Consider the following 20088-nt stretch of genomic DNA (forward strand, 5'->3'; position numbering starts at 1 on the left):
TGTCCTCCAGGGGATCTTCCCAAATCAGGGACCAAACCCAGTACTCTTATGTCTCCTGCATTGTCAGGCGTGTTCTTTACCACCACCGCCAAATAAATCAAGACCAAATTCCTAAATACATTATTCAAGATCAATAAAGTCCTAACCTACCTTTTCTGTCCTGTCTCCCAATACTCCTCCTCTTATGCTTAAACAAACTGAAATAATGTTCCCTGAATCCCCCTGCTCCTTCCTGACTCTGAGCTTCTGTTTCTGCTATATCTTTCACTAAAATATCTTCTCTCACCTATAAAAATCCCACCTACCCACCCCTCAAGGCCCTGCTCGGACAGATGCTACTTTCTGCATGAAATCTCCCCCAAATCATTAAGTCAAAAGCAAACATTCCCCCCTCTGCATTCACATAGGACTTTGTACCCCCTTCCAGCATCCATCTCTCTAACCACTCTTTTGCTTAAATGTCTTGCCATTACAATAACATAGATGAGTCTCAAATGCATTTTACTAAGAAATCAGATGCAAAAAAACGATATACTTAGTGATTCCATTTACATGACATTCTAGAAAAGGAAAAAAAAACATAGGGACAGAAAACAGATGAAGAGGTGCCAGGTGTAAAGGATGGGTGCAGAGGGAGACTTGACTATAAACGCATAGTATGTGGAATTTGAGGGAGTGATGAAACTTCTATATTTTGATTGTGGTAGTGGCTACATGACTATATATTTGCCAAAATTTATGGAATTGTATACTAAAAAAAAGAGAAGTTTATTGTGTATAAATTATACCTTAACAAACACAGTAGGGAGAAATTAATACCAGCTAGTCAGCAAACTAAAGAGGTTGCCCTACAGTTCTTGCCATCCACTTGCATGTGTGTGCTTAGTCATGTCCAACGCTTTGGGACCTCATGGGCTACATGTAGCCTGCTAGGCTCCTCTGTCCATGGAATTTTCCAGGCAAGAATACTGGATTGGGTTACCATTTCCTCCTTCAGGGAATCTTCCTGACACACGGATCAAACCCATGTATCCTGCATTGGCAGGCAGGTTCTTTACCACTGAGCCACCTGGGAAATCCTGCCATCCATTTACTGTTTTTCAAATGTATTCTAATGTGCCAGGCTAAAAGCTGGGGCTACAAAGAAGAAAAATACATGATCCCTTCTCTTAAGGAACTCAGTCTCTGATGGAGAAGATATGTAAATAAATAAATGCACCATAGCATGGAAGATACTATATATGATACAGTGGAGGTATAAAGGAGACAGTAGTCAGATGGACCTAGATTGTTGAGGTCCTAGCCCTTGAAGCCTAGAAATTTCTACTCTATTCAATACACAATGAGAAGTAACATAATCATAGCTATGTTTTAGAAAGTACAGTATGGCAGTAATATGAAGGATGACTTGGAGTGGGGCAGAGACTAAAAGCAGGGAGATCAATTAGAAGGCTATTTACAATTGTCTAGAAAATTAATATCACTTTTATTCCTTATTAGTAGGCTATCGAGATTAGACTAGGCTTTCAACTAAAGCTTTTATTGCCTATAATCTAGATGCATGTAGGCAAAAACAAAAAGAGGGCTCACAAAATTTTCCTTGGTATAACTGACTCCCAGTAGACTAAGATATTTAAAGGAGGGATCTGGTTGCAACTATCATAAGATTTTGTAGACATTAGAAGCTCTAAAAAATATTTATTATTCTAATGAATAAATTCAAGAATGTGTGAATTTTCTTTTAAGTCACCGAAGTTCCAGAAGAGAAAATCATAAATCCTGCATGCTCAGTGATGCTTATCGCTTAACATTTTATATGTCATTTGACAGCCCAGAGGGTCAAGGTTAGCGAAACATTTTATTTTCCCAATTTGAATACTGACTGCAGTGATCAGGTGGGATTAGTCTAGCACATTTTTTCCCTGGAAAGTCCATTCTTTGCTTGTTCACTGCTATGTAACACGACTTGCAGTGACAGGGCTAAGATTCTGTTTAAAAAAAATAGGATAACAGCAGGCATTATAAATCTACACTAGAACTACCCTTGGGCTTCCCAGGTGGAAAGTTAAGTGAAAGTGAAAGTCGCTCAGATGTGTCCAACTCTTTGTGACCCCATGGACTATACAGTCTATGGAATTCTCCAGGCCAGAATCCCAGGTGGTGCTAGTGGTAAAGAACCTGCCTGCCAATGCAAGAGATGCAGAAGACACCAGTTCAATCCTTGAGTCTGGAAGATTCCTTGAAGAAGGAAATGGCAACCCACTCCTGTATTCTTGCATGGAGAATCCCATGGAAAGAGGATCTGGCCGGCTACAGTCCATGGGGTCGCAGAGAGTCAAGATATGACTAAAGCGACTTAACATGCACACACTACCCTTAAGCAATTGACCATTCCATCTATCTTGGAACTCGAAAATCTCTGCTGAAAATACCGTATGTGTGGCAGAGTTGAAGGCACTGATCTGAGATAGCCTGGTTCCTGGAATGTACGTGCTGAAAAGTGTTCATCCTGCCTTGAATCCAAACAAACAGAAAGTCCTAAAACCAGCAGGATGTTGGGCCCTAAACCCCTTGTAGAGTCCAAACATAGGCTCTCATCGGGTCTGTAAACAAACATCTCAACCATCTCCACCTCAGCAAAACTAAGATATTTAATGAACTGGTGGGATTATTAAAATAAACTTGATGAACCTCTTCAAACAAATAGGAGTTCAGGCTTTCAATGTCTACTTGCTCCCTCTCTTTTTCCCCCCACTACACAAAAACTAAACATTGCTAAGCTACTTCATTGCCTCTGCTAAAAGGCTTTCTGTGGCATCAGAGCTGACAACATCCAGAATATTAAGCAGTCATTGGTCTTTGCATCCAAACTACTTTGCTCTAAAGAACATGAAGGATACTGATCCTATCTGCCCCCAGAGTTACACAGACACAGCTTAGAAACGAGTGTTATCCACCCTCTGCTAACTAGAAGATTGATAGCTAAGGGAGAATTTATTTTATGGATTCCTGGATGTGCTGTGGTTCAATGGATCTGAGCATTTTTTCCTTGTGAAGGTTCTGTTAGTACTTTACGTCATTAAAGTTCTTATACTTTATATGGCATAATTTGTGGTAAAACCAAACCAAAGTAAGTTTTGTAGTCATAAAATACCCTTTTGTTGAAGACGTGCTTGTCTCTTGCCTGTTTCCTGTGACCAACACAACCATGACAGTTATCTAATTATGGTGTGACTGAACTTAATTACTGTGTGAATCATGAGTGGGAGACCAGCTAATTTCATTTGTCTCAACTGTGTGTTAGTACCTGATCATTATTGCCAGATGCTTGTTTACTCCCAGTTTTTGATCGATTTTGAGCTCTGGCCAGTAGCAGCTAATCCTAATGCATATTGTTGGCAGCTGTGAATTTTTGACTTTGCCCCTTGAAATACAAAGGCCACCTTTGCCCACACTTTAGTTTCTAAACAGGAAACCTTGGCCTCACAGGTGATTGTGATTATGCACTACACTATATTTATTCTTAAACTGCTTTTCAGAAGCTTCAGTTTTACTAGGAATTACCAAATCAGGCTCTTATTGAAAAGGAATCCCATTCTGTCTGTAGGTTAAAAAAAATACTGCCCATGTACATTTTGAAGAACTTAACCCCTCCCTAATTTAGTAAACTGATCTTCTCCATGCCTGCCAGGCCCACTCCCTTCTCCAGCAATTCTGTCATTTGTCCTAGAAGTGGCAAAATCTTAGATAATTTATTTTAGCTACACTAGCTGATCTGGTAGGCTTTAATCTGAAGGAACACTAAGTGGTTCAGAATATATCTACACAATTTTTTCATTATTATTATCTCTATTTTGTAGCTGAGAAAGAAGAAACAGAAACTTCCTCGGTGTCACATAACCAGTCCACAACAAAGTTAAAAATAACAACAGGATCTAGTCTACTGAGTAGTGCAAACAGATTGGAAATAAACCTCATATATGTGGCCATATCTGTAGGGCTGCTGCTGCTGCTAAGTCACTTCAGTCATGTCCGACTCCGTGTGACCCCCATAGACCGCAGCCCACCAGGCTCCCCCGTCCCTGGGATTCTCCAGGCAAGAACACTGGAGTGGGTTGCCATTTCCTTCTCCAATGCATGAAAGTGAAAAGTGAAAGTGAAGTCAGTCAGTCATGTCCGACTCTTTGCGACCCCATGGACTGCAGCCCACCAGGCTCCTCCATCCATGGGATTTGCTAGGCAAGAGTACTGGAGTGGGGTGCCATCGCCTTCTGCTATCTGTAGGGCACGATTCATTAAAAACATTTTCCCCAAGCAGTTGTTTTTCTTTCTTTTAATATACCGAAATCTCTTGTGTTCACAGATTTAATTCTTTGAAAGTCATCTTACTAGAAACCTAAAAAGAGAGAGTTAGAGAGAGAGAAAAGATTGCATGAGAACAGATTAATTGCCCAAGTATTTGGTTGCACAAAAATTTCTTTGAGGTTTTTCTGTAAGATTTTATGGAAAAACCCAACAAATTTTTTGGCCAACCCAATAACGTTGTCCTGATACTGCAGGTGAGGGTAAAAATCACTCACACCCATCATTCCCTTCAAGCACCTCCCTTGCCCAACTTTCCCCTTGGAACCACTGCTGACCCCATGCCTTGGGCTCTTCCTACTCATATCCCTTTTTAGCAATCTGTGATCCCCACAATCATGCCCCCCAAACTCAAGATAGCTAACTTGATTCCCCTTCCCCATAGCAGTCAACTTGTCACAATTCACTTCCAATTTTCTTCACTGTCCTTATCAGTATGATTCCTTTCTGTACTATTTTGCATCAGTGATCAGAAAACACCCTTTCCACACATAACACGTGTTCAAGCACTCCTCTCCACACAAGCATGGGGGCCAGTGTGTACAACTCAATGTAGACATTTATAAAGGATGATGAAGCACTTGACTAAATGGACTTTCATTATCTCTGTTATCTAGGATTCTTAGGGCTGCTCAGCAAGAAATCAGTGCACTCTGGTGAAGGGGTTCTTAGTAGGTTCAATGTGTTACTGGATCTGACTGAAAAACAACAAATCTTTCCCCCTTGTAGTAATACCCTCACTAAGTATGTGGAGAAGAAGTACAGCAAAGTGAAAATGGCATAGAATTTGGAGTCAAATATAACTCCCATGTGGATTCCAACTCTGCCACTTATTAGCTGTGTGACCTTCAGCAAGAAACTTCACTTTTCTGAGCCTCATTTTTCTCATCTGAAAATAACAGGATTTTATTACTTGTTGTAAGAATCAAATGATATAATTAATACATGTAAAGTGTCTGGCACATAGTAAGTTCTCAATAAATATGTTTCCTTCCTACTCCTACTTTGGGAGGTAGTTTATGGAATGTTATGGAATGAAAAGTTGTACAAGAAGAGTGTAGTTTTGTTCTAAGACACGGAGTCAAATTCCAATTCGATCATTAGGTTATTCCCTAATGGGTGACCTCAGCAAGTTACTTAACCTGAGCACACATTTCTCCTCTGGTAAGATGTAGCATATAACACTTAACACATGGGTATAACGTGTCTGGCTCCTGGCAGGTTCTCAATGGTAGCTATTACTGTTACAGGCATGAGAAGACTGTTCTTAGATTCAGATATAGCACACCTACCTATTGTAAAGCCCCTCTCTGAAATTCTGTCTTTTCTTTGAGTGCATGAAATCTTTGTTTAAAAAAATATCCATTGTTTTCTAATGGTTGTAAACCCACTTGAGCTGACTGAGGTTTACCTGCACTTGCAAGTCATGGGACATAATTTGTATGCCACAGCACCACGTTTGGGGTTTAGGGTTCTGTTTCATTTGGCTGTTTGCTCTCTCTGCACTGCCATCTTCTTCTTGCTATCCAAAGGGCAACTGCCTCAAGTGGAAATGTGTTGCCATACATTCTCTGCACCTATATTGTCGAGTTGTTTAGCTACAGCATGGATTTGATGCCAGGTCACCAGTTGTCTAAGATGGTACTTTGCCACTTATTTAATGGTAAGATGTGGTGTCTCATTTCCTGGAGATATATTAAAGGCTGAACGCTCTTGTCCATCTCTGCGCCACCACAGAAACTCCGTGTGACCGGAAACTTAATCAGCTGCTGTGGTGCCCTGCTGTTGCTTCTGCAGTATGCTGCTCTGTTTACCAGTTCATCATTAGATAGTGCACTGCTCAGGGTGGCTTTCAGTTCAGTGTTGCTGATATACATATTTGGCAAGGCTAGCCTTTGTGGTAGGATTTGAGGAGTTGAAAAAGACCCCTGGCCCAAATATAGCTCTGTCACTGGTTACAGTGACTGAAATGCATGCAAGAAACTTTTCATATGAACTTTCCTTCTTGGGTGTAAGGCAATGTTAGAATGCAAATACCACTCTCGAGAGGCAAGATACTGGGTCATTATTGGCTATTAATACTTAGTCAGAAGTACGTTGAAATCCAGAAGTACGTTGAAATAAACTCTATTATATGAGTTTCAGATCAGATCAGATCAGTCGCTCAGTCATGTCCGACTCTTTGCGACCCCATGAATCTCAGCACGCCAGGCCTCCCTGTCCATCACCAACTCCCAGAGTTCACTCAAACTCACGTCCATCGAGTCAGTGATGCCATCCAGCCATCTCATCCTCTGACGTCCCCTTCTCCTCTTGCCCCCAATCCCTCCCAGCATCAGAGTCTTTTCCAATGAGTCAACTCTTCGCATGAGGTGGCCAAAGTACTGGAGTTTCAGCTTTAGCATCATTCCTTCCAAAGAAATCCCAGGGCTGATCTCCTTCAGAATGGACTGGTTGGATCTCCTTGCAGTCTAAGGGACTCTCAAGAGTCTTCTCCAACACCACACTTCAAAAGCATCAATTCTTCGGCGCTCAGCCTTCTTCACAGTCCAACTCTCACATCCATACATGACCACATGAAAAACCATAGCCTCGATTAGACGAACCTTTGTTGGCAAAGTAATGTCTCTGCTTTTGAATATGCTATCTAGGTTGGTCATAACTTTCCTTCCAAGGAGTAAGCATCTTTTAATTTCATGGCTGCAATCACCATCTAAAGTGATTTTGGAGCCCAGAAAAATAAAGTCTGACACTGTTTCCACTGTTTCCCCATCTATTTCCCATGAAGTGATGGGACCAGATGCCATGATCTTCATTTTCTGAATGTTGAGCTTTAAGCCAGGGAGTCATTAATCCTCTCTGCAGTACTTTGGCCACCTCATTCGAAGAGTTGACTCATTGGAAAAGACTCTGATGCTGGGAGGGATTAGGGGCAGGAGGAGAAGGGGATGACAGAGGATGAGATGGCTGGATGGCATCACTGACTCGATGGACGTGAGTTTGAGTGAACTCCGGGAGTTGGTGATGGACAGGGAGGCCTGGTGTGCTATAGTTCATGGGGTCACAAAATGTCGGACACGACTGAGCGACTGAACTGAACTGAACTGAATCTTCTCTGAAACAGTTTTTTTTTTTTCTGAAAATAAGGATAATAGCAGACTTCCCTGGTGGTCCAGTGGTTAAAACTCTGCCTTCCAAGGCAGGGAGTTGGGTTCCATCCCTGGTGGGGGAACTAAGATCCCACATGCCAAAGGTGCAGCAAAAAAAAAAATAATAATAATAATTAAAATAAGGATAATATGGAGGGTTGTGAGAATTTAATGAGATAATGCATGTAAAGAGCATAGTAAATGCTCAACGAACAATAGCTCTTATTAGCCTTGGGAACCCGGAAGGAATACATCTAGAACTGGTAAACTCAGTTTGAGAACCAGGCAAAGGTGAAGTCTGGTACAGGGAAACTGCTCATAGCAAAGATCCTGGTGGAGTGCTGATAATACAGCTGGGGAACAGCATGGGAACTCTGGGGAGCTAGGGTAGGAAGAATTGGATGGGAGGAAGAGGAAAGACTGAAGCAAAATCACAGTACATCTCTAGGAACTTTCCAACAAGAAAAGCGTAGTACTATTCAGGATGCAGTGCTCCGGGAGGTAGTAAGCTCTGACACTGGGCGTGTTCAAGCAGAGGCTGGGTGCTGGCTACCTGTCAGGAATACTCTAGTCTACCCCAGAGTAGACTACAAATAACCTGGGAATTTTGTTTAAATGCAGATTCTGATTCAGCAGGTCTGGGTGGAACCTTAGAGTCTTCACTTCTCAGGAGCTCTCTGACGATACTGATACTCCCGATCAACAGATCTCACTCTTAGTAGCAAAGGCTCTGTTGCAGTTTGAAGGGAAATCATAGTGAGACAGAGGGATTTGGTTAGGGAAAGCCAGAGAGTTACCCAGTCAAGGCTCCACAAAATGGGAGCACTCTAATGCAGTCAGGATCCACAGTCTGGTCCTTAGCTTCATAAGCTTTGCAATTTGATTAGTAGTATAACCAGAGCCTGGCCTCCTGGGGACTGACTCATGCTTAACCAAATTCACAGGAGACCCATATACAAGTCAATGCCAACTGATTAATTTCTAATGATAAGCATAATTTCCAAGAGGAACAGATACTAGTGTTTTCTAATCAGTGCATTATCGCCCTGTAGGCATATTTACATGAGGAGCTAAATGATAATAAGAAGGTTGCTTGGTGAGGGTGGACTCATAGCAAGGGGGGTTCATAGGATGATTTTAACAGTTTATGTCATCAAGCTATGATAGTCTGATACCTCCATCTCCACCACTGGGCTAGAATGGTCTAGGGTGAGGGTGTTGGCCTCAATACCAAGTCTGTTTTACCCTCATACAATTTGGATGATATATGTAAGCCTAGGTCTGGTAATATCATTCATTTGATCCCCTTCAATATAAATTTACAATCTAAACTCATCATTACGAAAAGTTTAAAATATAGAGAAAAGTTGAAAAAATATTATAGCAAGCATCTATATACCCACCATCTAGATTCAACAATTGTTGTCATTTTGCCATATTTACTTTATGTCTCTGTGTGCACACATGTGCATTGAGCCTACACTGTTTAACATAGATTGCTGAACTCTTCATGCTCTGGCACAACCCACTTGACCTGCTCCGCTCCTCCTGGCTCACCCTTTGCTCCCCAGACATACCTAACTATTGAATAGGAGTTCCCGAATGTTCCCTGCTATTTATTACCTATTGCCTATGTCTGAATATCCGTATTTACTTTTTCCTTAACTCTATTTGTTCGTAAAGACGGCCATGCCCAAGTTGCATCCTATACTCTTCCCAATGATAACATGTATTACACTATGCTGTTATTTGCTTGCCTCTCTTCATGGCTCACATGGTAAAGAATCTACCTGCAATGTGGGAGACCTGGCTTCAATCCCTGGGTAGGGAAGATCCCCTGGAGAAGGAAATGGCAACCCACTCCAGTATTCTTGCCTGGAGAATCCCATGGACAGAGGATCCTGTTAGGTTATAGTCCATGGGGTCACAAAGAGTCGGATGCAACTGACTAACACTTTGACTTTCTTACTAAACTATGAACACCTTGAGGGCAGGGACTGTTTCATTTGTCCCTGTATACTTGTACCTCTCAAGTGTCTTGTGCTTAGTAGGCATTCAGTAATCAGAAAATTCAACTGCCAGCTGGACAGTTCTACCTAGTTACATCACGGGTACCTTGAATTCAACATGTCTAAACTGAAATAATTTCTCTTCCTACCAACTCTACATATTTAAAACCCTCCTCCTAATTAAATGACATTCAGTCTTCCAAGTCAAAAACCTCAGAGCAGTCCCTAACTCTCATTCATGAATGAGTCCCTCTCATTCATCCTCCAAACAAGTCTTATTGATTCTATCTCCAAAATACACTATAATCTGTCCATTTCTCTTTATGTCCACTACCTATTTAGTCTGGGCCACCTTCATTTCTCACCTGGAGAGCACTGGGTTCCCTGCAGACAGAGGATTCCCTGCAGGAGACTCTTGTCTCCTCCAAATTTTTATTCACAGAGAAGCCATAATGATCACTAAAATTCAGATCTGATTTTATTACTCCCTGCTTAAACCCTGATTATATTACTCCTTGCTTTTGGATCAAGTTCAAACTCCTTAACTTTACCCAAAGGACTCTCAAGAACTGACCCCTTTGAACCTCTATAACTTTATCTTTTGTACTCCGGGTTCCAAACACTTGGTGTTTATAGAGTCTGTAGTACTTGTTGTTTCTCAACATTTTCAGTTTCATGCATCAATGCCTTTTCTTGTATTGTTCTCTGTCTAGAAAGGCTGACACTTTCAAAATCAGCACAATTGTAACCTCCTCTGGGAAGCTTTTTCTTAACTTCCCAGTCTGAGTTAGTTCCTCTTCTCTAACACCCACTACTGCCCTACACCTAACTCTAGCATATCTCTTACACTATCTACATCCAGCACTCTATACATAGTACAATGATCAGTTTGCTTGTTTGTCTGATCAAAAATAATTTATGAGCTTTCTGAGAGCAGAGTTAATGTCTTATTTTTTTTATCCCAAAGCTTAGCCCATGATTGACATATAGGAGATTGCAATAAATATTTAAGAAAAGACAGAATGAATATTAATAAATGTCTCTCCAAACTTCATTATTGTAAACACCTTATAAAAGATTTCTTTTCTTTTGAACACATTGTTTCCTCAAAGTACCATATAGTTGTTTGTCACGCAAGTAATTTTGATTGAATGTTGAGTGCTCTTTACCAGCAATTTCAGACAATTTCTGGAATCACACCGTCTCTTTACATGGCAGATGCTATCCTTTTATTTTACTCTAGGTAATTTTTATCTAAGAGAGTAACGTAATCAGTAGTTGGGGGTGCCATGCTATTGGTCCCATATACTTCCCTTGACCTCTAAAGTCTCTGTCAACACCTACAGTTCATGGTTCACAAAATTGCCCATTTATTTGGATTCTAGGTGCTGTTTAGTTACAGTATTAATTTTCCTCTAGGTTTCTCTCAAACCATAAGGGTATCAAGTGCAGAATTGTCCCATGCTTAATCTTTGTGAATAATATTGATTAAGTAAACGTTGGGCCATAGGTGTGAAATGATTGATTAGGAACCTAACAAATGTTGGGCTGGATAAAGTAAATTATATTTATTTGAACTGAAAAAATTGTTAAAACTAAACATTCTGAACATTACTTTCTCTGATTATTACCTCAAAGTAACAACCTTGATATTCTTTAAAAAGTATTGGGTCCCTGACTGTTTAATAATAATAGTATTTAACAGATATAATTTTTATATTCTGCTAGTGAAGTGAAAGCCTCTCAGTCCTATCTGACTCTTTGCGACCCCATGGACTATACAGTACATGGCACTCTCCAGGCCAGAATACTGGAGTGGGTAGCCTTTCCCTTCTCCAGGGGATCTTCCCAACCCAGAGATCCAACCCAGGTCTCCCACATTGCAGGCAGATTCTTTTTTTTTTTTTCTTTTTTTAATTTTATTTTTAAACTTTACAATATTGTATTAGTTTTGCCAAACATCAAAATGAATCCGCAGATTCTTTACCAGCTGAGCTACAAGGGAAGCCCTATACTCTGCTAGCACTGTTCTAAGGGCTTTATATGTATGAACTCATTTGATCATCTGGACAAGTCTATGGGGTAGGTACTATTATCACCCCATTTTATAGATGATGAGGAAACTGAGGCACGGAGAAGTAATTTTGCCAAGGTTGAAGATTATTCATGTGTCAGACACCAGAAGTATTAATTCAGTTTAATCCATGCTTATTTATTGAGCACATACTAAATTAACAACTAACAGGGTAAATGAAAATTGTATACTTAAAATAAGGAGAACTCTTAACGCCAAAGTGCCATGAGCGAATTGTCAAGGTGAATCAGGCTCATTTTTGTTAGTGGGCAATGGAGAAAGATTAAGTTAAGGTCATGAGTTGGCGGAGACATATCCGGTTGGGTAAATCTGGTTTGCGGAAGATGGAAGAGGCTTAGTTTCGAGGAGTATGAAAACAGTCATTCTTTTTTTGAGAGCTAAGATTAGCTTTAGAAGGGGCATCTAATGCAGTAGATTTAGGATGAGGTAAGGGTAAAAGAAAATACACAGGTATGATGCTTGTTTAGAGCAGGAAAGGAAAAATTAAAAAAAAGATAATGGGTTCTTCCTGCCCCTCCCCCCTTAGAGAATTAGTAAATAGCCTGTCTAGGTACCACCCACCTACCCAAATTCTCTGGACTGCAACTCAGACCCTTCAGATCTGGGCTTTTTAGAAGTACTTTTCGCATTCTGGCACCTTAAGCCTGAACAGCCTTGTGGGCAAACGTTACGAGGGAAAAAAATACATTCTTGCAGTTCAAAATGGACTCGAATCCTACCAGCGAGCGTTTCTGTTCGCGCTGATTCCACAGTTCCTCACCTGTCCATTTTTCATACAACTACTCGACACACATGACCACACAGCTTCCGATCCTAGTCTAAAGCCTTCCCCTCCTGCTACCCTTTTAAGAGGCGGTCCCGCAGTGTCCTTTCCTCCCTCCCAGCCACCTCTACCCCCAGTCGGCGGGGCGGAGCTTCGCGCTAAAACCCCGGAGCCCAACGCGGCCCCGGCAGTCGCGGAGAGGAGTGGAGCCACAAAGGGCTTCCTCTGCGGCAACATCTCCGGCGACGCTACGTGCCCGCCGGCTCTGACCCAGCCCGCCGCGCGCGCCAGTCTCGTCCCGTCCTCTCACTACCTGGCGCGCACCTGGCCCAGGCCGGGGTCCCGCCGAGAGTCGGGAAGGCGCGTGCCAGGGGCCCTAGGGAACCTCAGAGCGCGCATATCATGGGGCAGCTGCCAGGGGCCGGGGTCTTCTGCCGCGGTGGTTGTGGCTTTTCCCGATTGCTGGCCTGGTGCTTCCTGCTGGTTCTGAGTCCGCAAACCCCCGGCTCCAGGGGAGCCGAAGCCGTGTGGACCGCGTACCTCAACGTGTCCTGGCGGGTTCCGCACACCGGAGTGAACCGCACCGTGTGGGAGCTGAGCGAGGAGGGCGTGTACGGCCAGGATTCGCCGCTCGAGCCCGTGGCTGGGGTCCTGGTACCGCCCGACGGGCCGGGGGCGCTCAATGCCTGTAACCCGCACACGAATTTCACGGTGCCCACGGTCCCGGGGGACTGGGGCAGCAGCGTGCAAGTGTCTTGGTTGGCCCTCATCCAGCGCGGTGGGGGTTGCACCTTCGCAGACAAGATCCATCTGGCTTACGAGAGAGGGGCGTCTGGAGCCGTCATCTTTAACTTCCCGGGGACCCGCAATGAGGTCATCCCCATGTCTCACCCGGGTGAGTGCAGCTATCCGATTGCGCCCCATCAAACCCCTGCCGAGGCCGTTTTTCCCATATTTCTCTGAAGATATTCCTCCCCTATCCCCTTGCTCCGAAGGAGTGTCCTTTCTGTCCCCATCGAGTGAGGCGGGGTCCTCTCTTCCCCGAGCTTCACCCTGCATGGGGGGTTGGGCGGGAAAATCCTTCAGAATTTGCCTCTGGTGGAAAAGGGTAAAAACCAACGGATTGCAGAGGCTGGCAATTCGAGAGCTGTTGGGGTTCTTTGCGTCGTCTTTTCCTGCTGTTTGTGAGGGTGCTTGCATGGGGTGGGCATTGGTGGTGGGCACTGGGTTTGATATGACTGGGAGGCAGCCTAACCGAGAAGCCCATCTGGAAAATCCCTTCCTCAATCTTGTCCTGATTCACAGCCTCAGGCCCGCCGCAGATTTTTTTCCCTCCGCTCTCCCTGTTTTCTCTGCGTGTTTCCTCGAATCAGGTACAAGATTGTGTTACTGTGCCCTGTTAACCTCATTCCAGTTTTGTTGGAAACTATGTTCAGCCCTCGGATCCTTCTCTGCCCCTGGGTCTCAGGTCCCAAGTGACTGTTGGCATCACTGCTTTCCTTGGCCTCTGGGAAAAAAAAAATCTGATTTAGCTTATTGAGTGACAAAACAGGTGCCATTAGTGTTACTTAAAAGGGAGAGGTTTATGCACGAGGCTAGCAAGGACCTAGACTTTGGAAAATGTAATCCAGGTAGATCTTACGTTTGTGCAGATGAAGTGGGTTACTCTTTTTCCCTTTTCAGTTATCCTTCCAGAAACCTTCTCCCTATTTATGTTTAGGTATTCATACCATGTGTACATAGTGATCCTAGGCCCCAAAAGACAAAGAAAAAATGTGGGGGGATAAAAAGGCAGAGACACATACTAGCAGTATATCATAGTTGTTGAGAGCTGGGCCTCAAGTCAGATGTTGGTTAAATTCTCCCTCCATTGCTTGCTAGTCCTGTGACCTTGAGCAACTTATTTGAAGTCTAGCCTGGGTTCCCTCCTCAATCAAATGGAAAAGAACTAAGAATGAACCACTCCCACAGGTTTGCCAGGAGGATGAAGTGATTATCCTTTTAGGAGTCACTGGAGAGATGAATCTGCTGGTTTAGCTACTGGAGGTTTTGTGTTTTTCCTAAAACAGTGTGTCTGGCCCTGCCTAGAGAGCACTTGTAGAGAGAGTGGGTGGGTGGTTTAATGGAAAGGGCACTGAACTGGAACTCAGGAGATTTGAGCTCATTTTAGTCCCTTCTGTGCCTCTACCAGCTTTGTGACCTTGTACAGGTTACTCAGTCAAATGATATAGTACAGAGGTAGGAGGGGGAGGCCAAGTTGTAGATTGTGCAGAGACAAAAATGAACCAAATAAACTCCCTTTCAGCTCTAAAATGCTGTTGAGTCTTAGATTTTATAGAGTAAAGATAGCAGCAACTCCATCTCTTTTGGTTGATACTTCATTGATTAGAATGAAAAGACTTTTTAAAGGCTGATAGAAAGGAAGAATAAGGACTCATAAATTTTAAAGTCCTTCCATTTCAATTGGCTACTTACATGCAAGGTTTTGACTTTGCCTCCTCCAAATGAGATTCGTTTGCACGGATGATTTGGAATTGAAAAGTACTCTTTAATTAGAGAGTTCTGGTTTAGACTGCTTTCATCCTACTTCTGTTTAAGGATATAAGCTTATATTTATCTGATAGTTTTAGGGCACAATAAAATTCATTTTTTTGCGTTCCTACTATGTTCCAGGCACTCTGCATACATCTTACTTATACTTTGTGGAGAGAGAGTATGATGTACTAGGAAAAGCACAGACATTGTAGTCAAGAATGGGAATCAAATTCTGAATTTACCACATAATAGCTTTGTGTCCTTGGTCAGAGTCTCAGTTTTAACTTTACTGAGTCTCAGTTTTCCCATCTGTAAGATGGAGATATTTACATTGCTGTGATCATTAAGGATAATGTATGTAAACTACCTAGCAGATAATAAATACTCAGTTAAAAGTTAGTTATTATAATAGGCTAATGCTAACAAGATGCAAAAAAATTGAGCAAACAGAGGCTTACACAACTGTCAGGGTAAAGACAATTACACTGGGAATCTAAGCATGGCTCTTTTGTTTCAGAATATTATATAGAAATAAAGTCCTAAATACACTGGGAATCTCAGCATGGCTCTTTTGTTTCAGAATACTATATAGAAATAAAGCCCTAAATAGCGATCACTTAATTAAAACTCAGAAGAGTATTTTGATACTTTAAAAAATGAATTATTGTCTGAGATGTAGCAATGAATTCTTATCTGACTGTAGCAATGTTACACTTAGGTTAACTAGCTGAAAGAGCTAGCTAGTTACTTGAGGAATGGAATCGCATTTCTCCCTCCTGGAGAAACTATTTTTCAACACAGGGGGAAATCACTTTGCATTTCATCCATGTATGTTGTTAAATATTTTGTTTGCAAAGTGCTGTGTTGTTTGCTTTGCTCATTCCTGAGAGTAATCCCAGGGTTCATTGTAATCTCTGGTCAAAAAACTATTTCTCTTGGATCCTAGTGGCAAAGAGGTAAGACTGAAGTTTAAGTGCTGATTAACGTAATATATATTGCCATGAATTCTACAAGGGCCGCCGAATGTGGAAAAGTCATTGCTGTGGACTTCGTTTTACAAAACCTTTCTCCACCCCCTCTCACAGGGGCCTGTGCTTGAATTGTCCTTCACTGGAATTAGTGCTGATCATCCACACTCCTATCTATCACAGTTCTGTGACCATGAATATCCATTTGTTTCAAGTAATAGAACTAACTGGTTTAGAGCAATAGCTTTAAAACTTTTGTATATTGGAGAGAAACTCCACTATCTAACCGCAACCAATTAGAAAAATCAGACTGTTTTTATGGATAACAAATTTTCCCAAAGGGTAGCTATAGCCTTGCAGCAACCTAGCAGTTTATTTCTGTATACTATCTTCCAGAAAATCTTGATTCATTCAGATAAAAAATTGTACATGATAGATTTTTATTAACAGCTGATCCTGCAATCTCTGGATATTTTTCATTAAAAATGATCCAGAAACGGGGAAGAAAATTCAGAGAAAATTTTGGTTTCACAGTTAAATCACTATTCGTGTCTTTTTTAAATATGAAAATCAGATAAGAAGCGGCCAAAACTTAGAGTAAGCACTAAAGCCGTCTAAAATGCAGGGTTGTCACGATGAGACACGTTGCGCATGCTCTTGTTATTGCACAACTAACTAGTCTGCTTTCCCAAGCAGATGAGCCTGAGCCTTGCATGCTTTCTAATTGAACACAGCCCACGGGTTGAAGTGGTGTCAGTACTTCCTTGTATAGTTTTCCTTGAGTCAACATGTGCAGGCATGAGTTTATTGAAAGACCTGTGCAAAGCTTCCACCTTCATAATCCATGACGTGCTTACAAGAACTTGAAACATATTCAAAAGGATGGCAGGAGAAGCATTATTCCTGAGGGTTGTAAAAAAGTGAGTGAACCAAGCCATTTAAATTAATGAATGATTTGGTGGTCTCCCTTGGAATAGAGTTTGCTATATGAAACAGTTGCTTGTTGTATACATTGTTGAAAGACTTCTTAGAGCATGTTAAGAAGATGACCTTTGCCACTTTTTATTTATTTATTTTTTAGTTTTTGCCTGCTCAATGCAGCACATGGGATCTTAGTTCCCCAACCAGGGATAGAACCTGTGCCCCCTCCAGTGGGAGTCAGGAGTCTTAACTGCTGGACTGCCAAGGAAGTCCCCAGGTTTTTTTTTCTTTAATTGAAATATACTTGTGTGTTGATTTACAGTGTTGTGTTAATTTCAGGTGTATAGCACAGTGATTCAGATACACACACACACACACATACTTTTTTTCAGATTCTTTTCCCTTATGTGCCATGCTTAATTGCTTTAGTCATGTCTGACTCTTTGTGACCCCATGGACCATAGCCCTCCAGGCTCCTCTGTTGATGGGATTTTTCCAGCAAGAATGCTGGAGTGGATTGCCATGCCCTCCTCCAGGAGATCTTCCTGACCCAGTGATCAAATCCACGTCTCCTGCATTGCAGGTGGATTATTTGTCTGCTGAGCCATTGGGAAGGCCCAATTCCCTTGTAGGTTATTATAAAATATTGAGTATAGTTCCCTGTGCTATACAGTAGGTCCTTGTTGATTATCTATTTTATATAAAGTACTGTGTATATGTAAATCCCAAACTCCCTCCCCCTGCCACTTACTATTTTTAAAATCTTAGGCCAGTATTTTACTTCTCTATGTCTTAGTTTTCTCCTATGTAAAATGGACATAATAAAAAACTTGCCTGATAAAGTTAATGGATTAAATGATATAATACAGATAAAGTGTTTAACACAAAGCCTGACATTTAGGAAGCAACTATAATTTTTCTTAGGATAGGATAGTATTTTAGAAATACATTTGGAGTTAGGTTAGGGATAGTTAAATGTATTTAAGAAAATGAAAATTGATTTGTATGTTTGTGGTATATAATTTGAAAATGAATAGCCACGAGTACTCCAAGGTCCATATTATCTGACATCTAACTGTAACTAGGAATAAGTTGAGTAAACTGAATGCCTTACAAGAAAATAATCTTTTGGCCCGCATATGTTTGTCATTCTTTTCTCAAATAACTGCTTGTCCCTTGAGTAACCAATCTCTTTTCCATTCACAAGGACTTTGGAATAGGATTTTCCACTGGTTTATTACCACCCAGTTCCTTCTCAACCATTTGACATTTAGTTTTTATTCTGTTTTGAGTTTTGCTGTTGTTGTTGTTTGTTTTTTTAATTTTTATTTTTTAGCCCCTAGTAAGTTGACATCAAAAAGAACCTCTTTAGGCTCAAAAAGAAGTTGAGAAGAGATTAGGTGGTGATGATTTACCAAGGTAAAATACCATTCCAAAATCTATTCTCACGTTCATCCTTTTTGATCTCTCTGCGGAACTGTATTTGATATTGTTGACCACTCCTTTGAAACTCCTTCCCAAGCAGTCTCTTGCTTCTCTTTTGTTTCATTTCTGTTATTTTATTAACACATTCATCTCACACCTTTTCTTCCTTGCATTCACATCCAGGCCCCCAACACTCTCCCTCTAATAAGTACCTGCCACGTCCAGTTGATTTAAACTTTTCCTTCTTCTCACTATGTTCCCTTCTCCCTCACAATTGTTATTACACTGCTTACAGTTCCAAATGTCTTCTAATGGAAACAAATGCTTAGCCTCCTAATTGGTCTCCCTGCCTTCAGTCACTTTTTCCTTTCAGTTCTTCTTCCACATGGTCACTGGAACATAGCTCTGGACACACATATTCCATTGCTCAAGAGCCCATTATTTATCATTTTTAGATTATGTTTCTCAGCATGGCATATAAACTCTTAATAATCTAGTCCCAACCTATTTTTGAAGCTTTATGTACCTCTTGTCTCATATTGATCCTGAAACATATTCTCTAGCCTTTCCCATTATCATTCCTTTGCTCATACTTCTGCTTTTGCCTGTGTACCCCTTTCTTCCCAGCTCTGTTGATCAGAAACTTACCCATTCTTCAAAACCCAACACAGATGCCTCCTCATTGTTGAAGGTTTTCATAATTCCTTCTTTTCCTCTTCTCACCACAACCCCCACAACCAAAAACAAAATAATCTCTTATCTCCCGTAGAATTCCATCCCTTATAAGTACTTTCTGCATTTTGCTGGTAGTTTTTGTTCATGTATTTTCTCTTCCTACTGTACTGTAATCATTTTAAGGTTTTATTAATTTCATATTCCCCATAGGAACCTTTATTAACTTTCCTGTTGGCTCAGTGGTAAACAATCTGCCTGCCAATGCAGGAGATGCGGATTCCATCCCTGGGTTGGGAAGATCTCCTGGAGGAGGAAATGGCAACCCACTCCAGTATTCTTGCCTGGAAGATCCTATGGACAGAAGAGCCTGGCGAGTGTACATGGGGTAGTAAAAGAGTCGGACTTGACTTAGTGGCTAAACAACAACAATTTAGAAACCTTTTTGCTGTATGTGCTTTGCAAATACTTGTTGAGTGGCCTTAAATACACAAGAATGACAGAGGATCATAAGGTTCCCTAGAAAACTATCTAAAAAAAGGGATTGAAACTCAATTCACTGAACATTTATCAAGGGTCTACTGTATGCTAAGTACTGAGCTTCCTGCCTCAATATACAAAAAAAGGAGAAATAAGATTATATAAATACTTAAAGATTGCAAGCAGCCTAAATTCTATGGTAGTCACCATCATGTGCTAGTTTATGGTTTTTAAATAGTAATATGACCTAGATAACAAAGAAATAAAGACAATGAGTATTTCTGTTGAACCTTCCCTTTTCTATTTTTTTGATATTTAAAAAATTTGATTTATACCATTCAATTTATGTCTCCAACTAAAGTGTTTCCATTGAACATGTTGGTGAACGTTGAATTCCATAATATAAAAATTCCATAATATAAAAGTCAATATAGCTTGATTGATGAATTGTTTTTCTAAGCACATAAGGAACTATTTCCCCTAGTCCATGGAAGATGTGTGTTGTCTCATCTAGAATGCATTTAGTCTCTATTCTTAGGCTTCAATGGAGGAAATAGAGGAGAGTACAAAAGATATTGTCTAAATTATTTTCTGATTATAAACTTAACTATGCTTCTTGCAGAAAACTTGGAAAATACAGAAAACTAAAAATAAGAGCTCCACATAATTCTACAACGCAGAGACGGTATCGTTAATATCCCTTCTTGTC

At 41.2% G+C, this 20088-nt stretch overlaps 1 protein-coding gene across 3 annotated transcripts in view; it reads left to right on the top strand.

Annotated features, from left to right (window-relative positions):
• The window catches only part of RNF128 (ring finger protein 128), a 100517-nt gene that overhangs the window by 22926 nt on the left and 57503 nt on the right, over window positions 1–20088 (top strand). For 2 of the 3 annotated variants that reach the window (NM_001076071.2, XM_010821706.4), the window contains 1 exon segment: window positions 12568–13273. The exons of the other annotated variant lie outside the window; for it this stretch is intronic. In NM_001076071.2, coding sequence (NP_001069539.1) covers window positions 12781–13273 — 493 coding nt within the window. In that variant the 5' untranslated portion in view covers window positions 12568–12780. 3 annotated transcript variants of the gene reach the window in all.

Source organism: Bos taurus, chromosome X (genome assembly GCF_002263795.3).
Source record: "Bos taurus isolate L1 Dominette 01449 registration number 42190680 breed Hereford chromosome X, ARS-UCD2.0, whole genome shotgun sequence".
NCBI classification, from domain to species: domain Eukaryota; kingdom Metazoa; phylum Chordata; class Mammalia; order Artiodactyla; family Bovidae; genus Bos; species Bos taurus.